General features: G+C 42.6%; 1 protein-coding gene across 2 annotated transcripts; it reads left to right on the top strand.

The window, feature by feature from the left end:
• On the top strand, nucleotides 1–5,399 carry TATDN3 (TatD DNase domain containing 3; the record flags this gene model as incomplete). 2 transcript variants are annotated; one of them, XM_082481885.1, is made up of 10 exons in its annotated part: nucleotides 1–69; nucleotides 161–193; nucleotides 285–358; nucleotides 567–651; nucleotides 1,302–1,364; nucleotides 2,412–2,521; nucleotides 2,922–2,977; nucleotides 3,193–3,305; nucleotides 4,506–4,583; nucleotides 4,987–5,399. In XM_082481885.1, 10 exons carry the CDS (start codon nucleotides 1–3, stop codon nucleotides 5,128–5,130), a joined length of 825 nt encoding a protein of 274 aa, XP_082338011.1. In that variant the 3' UTR covers nucleotides 5,131–5,399. The 2 variants fall into 2 exon arrangements, with proteins under 2 accessions (XP_082338011.1, XP_082338010.1); XM_082481884.1 differs by having other exon boundaries at nucleotides 4,503–4,583.
• Between the last annotated feature and the right edge of the window lie 1,385 nt (nucleotides 5,400–6,784).

The following is a 6,784-nucleotide window of genomic DNA, read 5'->3' as shown; positions in this document are numbered from 1 at the left end:
ATGGCGGCGTCGGCGGCAGTGGGGCCGGTGGACTGCCACTGCCATCTCGCCGCGCCCTGCTTCCAGACGGTGAGGCGCAGAGGGGCGGGAGGGGGTGGCGGTAGTGGCCCGGCCCGGCCCGGCCCGGCCCGGCGGCTAAGGCGGTGCGTGTCTCTTGCAGGACGTGGCGGCCGTGGTGCGGGCGGCGGAGCAGGTGAGGCGGCCGGCAGCGACTCTCTCCCCGTTCCTCCCCGGCCCCACCGCCCGGCCTGGCCTCAGCGGGGCGGGGTTTCTGTCTGCATTAGGCGGCGGTGTCGGCGCTGGTGGTGGTGTCGGAGCAGGCCGGGGAGTTCCGAAGCGTCGTGGCGCTCTCCGAGAGGTGCGAAGTGAGCCGGGGCGGGGGGATGGCCGGCGCCCACCCGAGTCCCGGCCGAGGGGTCGGTGCCTCGGCGGGAGCCACTGGCGGCGTGGGGAGCTGGCAGGGGACGTGCCGCCCTCTTCTTTGGTTGGGGCCGGCCATTCGTTTTGGCTTTAAGCTTGCTTTCTCTGTGGTCTCTCACACTGCTGGTACCCGTTCCCGCGTCCAGGTTCCCAGGGTTGGTTTGGCCGTGCCTGGGAGTTCACCCCGTTCAAGAGGTTTCGCCGGAGGAGCAACGCAGCGTCACTTTGAAGGTAAAACACGGGCAAGTTATGTTAGCACAGCTATAAAGTACTGCTGGGACTGCGCAGGGCGGATCGACGGCATGCTCTGGTCTGCCTGATTGAACTTCAGATCTGCCCAGTGATATTTTTTTTCTGCGCTTCCGTAATGCAGAAGACCTAAGGGACCAAATCCCAAGGTCTCGTAGCACTTCCATTTGTCCGTGTTATTCCTAAAGTGGATGGTTCACTGGAGTCATCTGGCCGTATTACTGCAGTGAAACAGTTTTAAGAATCCCAAGTGAGTGCTGTTTGCTTACAGCGAACAGCACGTGTGTGTGTGGCTGCAGATGCCCCTTTGTTAGCATGGGAAGTGGAAGGCCATTAGCCTGAAAAACTTGGAGAGCTGTCTGTAGCCATTTAATGTTACCAGGCTTTTTACGGGCCTTGTGTTAATTACCTCCTGTAGAAAGATAACTTGAAATGAAGGATCGTTAAGTAAAGAAGGGATATCTTGCAGGTTTCTATAATCTGCCTGACTGCACAGCTCATGGTAATAGCAAGTTTTAAAGTACAGAATTTAAGAACGATGAAGGAAACGCAAATTTAATCATAATGCTGAGTTCATACCCCTTCCATCTTTTAAGGGCAGCGAGGGCTGCATCGTTAATTTGTTCTTGCAGGATCTGGATGCCGCGTTGCCGCTTATAGAACTCTACAAAGAGAAATTGGTGGGGATCGGAGAAGTGAGTAATATTCCGTAACTTGTTTAAATGTCTTCAGCAGTATCTGTCACCAGAATTGCAAAAACTTGGTGAATAAACTTAGTGAACTCTTAATGTGCTTTCCTTCATAGATTTACCTCATTCCCTCTTGTCCTTCATTATCATCATTAGGAAATAGATGGTATTTGTGCTGGTGGATTTAGCAGAAAGAATTGCATAATTATGTTATATTGTCTTATACCTGAATGTCTTTTGACGTATTCTCTGGCACAGTGAAGCATTAGGTCACATTGTTATCCTCATTTGGATCCTTCCTGCCTTCTTCCCTGACAAAGATAGGTTAAATTATGATTTTAGTACACCTCACTGACTTGCACAGTCCTTTTTTCTTGTGATCCCTCATCTGTCTGTATCCATGTGTTGTCTGTTGTCTTACGTTTGTTTATAAACTAACTGAGGCTTGAAAGCTATAGAGTCGAGTCTGTGCCTTTTTTGTGTGTTGGTACCAAAGGGACTTATGTCTGGTTCTGCACTGGCTTCAGAAAAAGCAGTTATTGGCAGAGCTTTGTTGCTAAACTTGCCATGTTGTTCTTGTACTGTGTGTCAAGGACTTTGGTTCATGTAACTGTGAATCAGGCTGCTTTGACAAACTTTAAATTTTGTCTGAACATGTTTAAATCAAAAAATGTATAGAATTAATGGGTAATTTTTGCTAGAGATAGGACTGAAGCTGCAGGTTCAGGTCTTGTATTGGAAATCCAGATTTGAGATTTAATCTGAAGTAATATGCAATAGAATATAAAACGCAGCAGTTACAGATTAAAATGTTAAATACACTTGTTAGTAACTGTCTGCCCACAAATGCTTTCATAGTTGAAAAGCTTATGGTTGTGAACGGATTTCTTTCTGAGTTAAGCTACAGTTGAGCTCATTTTAATTGCAGTCTCTAGTGTATATATTTTGAAATGCCTTGCAGTTTTGAAGCATTTTTTGTCTTTATATATGGTATTGTGGTTTAGTCAAGCATTAGGTCTGTAAAACTTTTTCACTTTTCTTCTTTCACTGTAGGTTGGACTAGATTTCACTCCCAGATTTGCCACCACGGATGAACAGAAGGAAGGACAAAGACAGGTTTTGATCAAGCAGATTGAGTTAGCGAGAAGACTGGATTTGCCTTTGTAGGTTTTGTTTATACAAGTAGGAGAATTTGCCAGATCTCAGTAACGTGGAAATATTTCCCAGGATTTATAGTTACTAAGAGCCCACAGAACTTTTCTTAAATGGATTAAACTGGCATTAGTGTCCTGTCAGTCTCCAGTCTGAGGTTTAATTATAGAATTTCCCCTATGTTTGCACTTGAATACAGTGGTCTTCTGTGTCCTGTCCTTGCTATGTTGTTGCTATATCTTCACTGTAGCTAAAATCATTCATATATATATGTCTCTAGATTTTTTTTCCTGATAAAAGATGCAATACAGATGAATTATTTTCTTCCCAAGCTGCTGTTAGTTTGTTTGTATTTACAAAAAAAAGTATTTTGCTGAATTTCCTAATGTCAGGCCTCTCCTTGCTGTGCAGAAATGTTCATTCCCGCTCAGCTGGAAGACCAACGATTAATCTCTTAAAGGAACAAGGTATGTTTTTAATGCATTTTCTCCGTTGTCGCTTTTGTCAACAGAATTTCTTCAGTTGTGCCATGTTCTCACATCAGTTTGTGTACAGGAAACTTAGGAGGAATAGTGCAGAGATTCTGCACTCATTCTTTATGGGACCAAGGTCTCATTGGAAGCTGACATCGCAGACCTACTGTAAACACTGCTAATGACTTGGTTTGCTTCTCTTCTCTGAGGTGCTACAAAGGTGTTGCTCCATGCATTTGATGGCAAGCCATCTGTAGCGATGGAAGGGGTGAAAGCTGGATACTTCTTCTCCATTCCTCCTTCCATTATAAGGAGTGAACAGGTAACATTTAAAGGGGTTTGCACCTTTTTGGTGCTTGGGGATTGCAGGTGATAGCTGACAGCTTATAATGACGACAAACACAACTGTTTTAACTGTGCAGCTCAAGAATATACTTGTTTTTTTAAGTCTGTACAGTTTGAAGTGGGATTAGCAGTACTCACTGCTAGTTGTGTTCACCTGACGCTTCTGCATAGAAGTTTCAGTTGCTTATAGTGTTGCACGTTTTTACTTTGGCTAAATTTCTATCTGGGGCTTTTACCTTAAGTAGACTTTTGGGGGGAAATTTTGGCTAAAACAGTTGAGCTATTCCTGAGAAACAAGGGTTAAGAAAATAGGCATTTTTCTCTCATTTTAACGTGGTTTCTGGTGAACTCTTCATTGGAACACTTCTCTCAATATACTGTTTTAGACTAGGGACATAACATGTGGAAAAGGACTAGTTTCTGTCTTTTTCTGTGCCAAAGGAAATCTGCTCACAATTGGCTAAGTTACAGACATTTGAAAAATTGTGATTATCACAAGGTATGTCCAGCAAAGAAGCAGCTAAATTGCTTAAAGATGGTATTGGTCAGGTTCAGCCCTTGATTTGATGAGACTGCTCTCTTAATTTCTACTCTGGGCTGCTGCAAGCTATGCTAACTTCTTATTTTGGAGTAGCGGTCTGTTTCCATCCTGCATCATCATCGCTTTCTGTGATAAGCTCAGGAAATGTAGGAAAGGAAAAGGCATGATTCAAGTGGAGGGGGTGTAAGGGACGGATATAGATGGGGATGAGGTAAGGAACTTGGAGAAAAGAAAGCAAACTGGGGTTGAGGGGTAAAAGCAGATATGGGAAAAAGGTACACAAATAATATATATACAGAAAAACAGCAAATTAAAATTGTATTGGCAACTCTAAATATAGGCTATGTTGTGGACTATAACTACATGATTTAATAAGCAGCAATGGATTCAGTGTTTAGACAATAGTACTTCAGATATTTAGAAAACAGGATAATCCTAATTTGAAGGGACTTCTTGAGCAGCTCCTGGTATTCTTGCTTCCATTCTGAAATTGTTGATAAAATGCAGACAGTGGCACCAAAGTCTTTTGACATTGACATTGCTTTTAAATGCAGAGAATATCCTCCCTTCATGTATTTTTCCCCACAAGTCTAAGTGCATAAAGTGTTTAATAGCTGTCTTATTTTCTTCAAGAAGCAGAAGCTTGTGAAACTGATACCTCTGGAAAGTATGTGCTTAGAAACTGACTCTCCTGCTCTGGGGCCTGAAAAACAGGTAAATGATGGGGGGAGGGACTTCTGTGTACGTATATCGAAACCCAGACCTTACGGAGGTTAGTTACTGGCACGGGAGAGAGAAGAAGTGTAAGCATGGACAAGGGACAAAAGAGTTTGCCACATGAAAATTATGAGATGAGCAAGTCTGTGTTCTCAAGGCTGGGAAAGGAGAAGAAATTCCAGGAATGGGTAAAAGGGAAAATAATCCAAGAATCGTAGAATCATTTAGGTTGGAAAAGACCCTTAAGATCATTAAGTCCAACCATAAACCAAGTGGATACACATAATTTCTGTCACAGATGCCACAATCTGACTGAAGTTGTGTCAGTATGTACTGAATCTGAAACACCTCTCATCTGTAGGGATCTGTAACTTGGTCTGTTGTTTTTTTTGTTTTCCAGGTGAGAAATGAACCAAAAAATATTTATATTGCTGCAGAATATATTGCCAAAATTAAAGGAATTCCAGTTGAAGAAGTTATAGAAGTGACTACGCAGAATGCACTGAAAGTATTCCCCAAACTTCGGAAATTTCTTCAGCTATAGACTTAGAAACTGAACTGTATAATATTGCAGAAACTGTTATTTATAGCATAACAAATAAAAACAACACACATCTTGTCTTAAAGTGGAGTTTTCCATTGGAAAGTTCAAGGAGTGAGTGGAGCGTTACATAGATGGATAAGATGAATATAGTGAATTTCTCCAAGACCTTCTTCAGTACATACCATTGTCATCTCTTAGATGTGATAAAGCAGGTTGTTCGTTTGTGCCTCTCTTATGTTTCTGAATAAATATTTTGTAAAGAAGAACACTGTAAAATTGATGGTTTAGTTCCTCAGACTCTTAACCACCTCCCAGTCTAGGAGCAGCTGAGCAAATGTGTGGTGCTTAATGTCCCCCTCATTCCTTAACTTCTGCTGGCTGGAAGCCACTTGGTTGTGGGCTCGCTTGTGATAACCTAAGCTCCTGTTAGGACTTGCAGACTGTACTTTCCTTTCTGAACCATTGAAAAACCCTGGCTGGATGGACCTCTGGATGTCTTGTTGACTGGGCTCAGTGAGTGGTGCAGAAGCCACACCTCTGATTTTTTTTTTTTTTTTTTTTTTTTTTTTCAAAGTACAGTTGGAAGGAAAGAATTACAGCCTTTCTGCTTCTCTTCTTTTCCCTGTATACAGTAACTTAACAGTTGCTCAGATCTCTATTTTGAGAAGGGTTTGCTTTGACTTTAAATTTATTTTTTTTAATCCTATTCAGAGGAAGAACCCTGGGTTTGGTCTTATTTCAAGGACTTCCTCTTCTGACTGCTCAGTATCAAGAGATACGGAATGTAAAAGGGAGACAAGCGCAGTTTTGTGAGATCTTGGCGGTATCTGCTGTGGATTCTGCTACGTTGGCCAGTGTCCTAAAAACTGAACCTTGTGCTCCCTCACAGCACCTGTGTGGATGTGGGCCTGTTGAAATACTGATCAAAATTTTGCTGACTATAAACCAGCAATGAACGAGGTGGGTTATATATGACACTCAGTTGTTCTGAGGGCCACCGGGGAAGCAGAAGCTTTGTCTCCTTAGGGGGAGTTTTACTATCTCTGTGAGGAAAATACACAAGTATTAGTACATGGTCACCTCAGGTACAAAATCATGCATCATACCAGCCTATGGTGAGAGCATTTGGCTTTAAGATTTGGGCATGTGTCTTCTGTGTTTCAGGTGCCTATGTGATTTTTCAGATTAGACTCCTTCCTGGCTTCCTGGTTAAAGCATCTTACTGGTTGCTCCTTTCAAAAATGGTTTGTAATGCCCTGTTCTGAATTAATCTGATGTCTGCCTTTTGGGGTGCAGGACTGTAAGGCAAGACTTTGGGTTTTTTTCCTGTCTTGAGGAGGGTGTAGATGGAGAAGGTATCAGCTACCAGATGTGGGGCGGGGGAGGCAGTGCAAAAGCTTGTAGTGTAAGCAATACCCATCTTAAACTTTTGGTTTCCTCTACATTTTCTTCCTCAGTTTCTTAAAACCACATTGTTAGGATTTTTTTTTTTTTTTCTGTCTTTAGCAGAACAGCTGTGTTGTTCTGCTTTTTGCTTAGAGATAGCTTATCAATTTTAAACATATGTTCCTAACCAGTTTTCAGCCTGCAGCAAACAGCCAAACTTGAATAATTTGTCTCTGTTACAACGTGTATTCAGAGCAGCAAACACCTG

This window comes from Vanellus vanellus (genome assembly GCF_965231255.1).
Source record: "Vanellus vanellus genome assembly, chromosome: 3".
Lineage (NCBI taxonomy): Eukaryota > Metazoa > Chordata > Aves > Charadriiformes > Charadriidae > Vanellus > Vanellus vanellus.
This window is presented reverse-complemented; position numbering and strand designations above follow the sequence as displayed.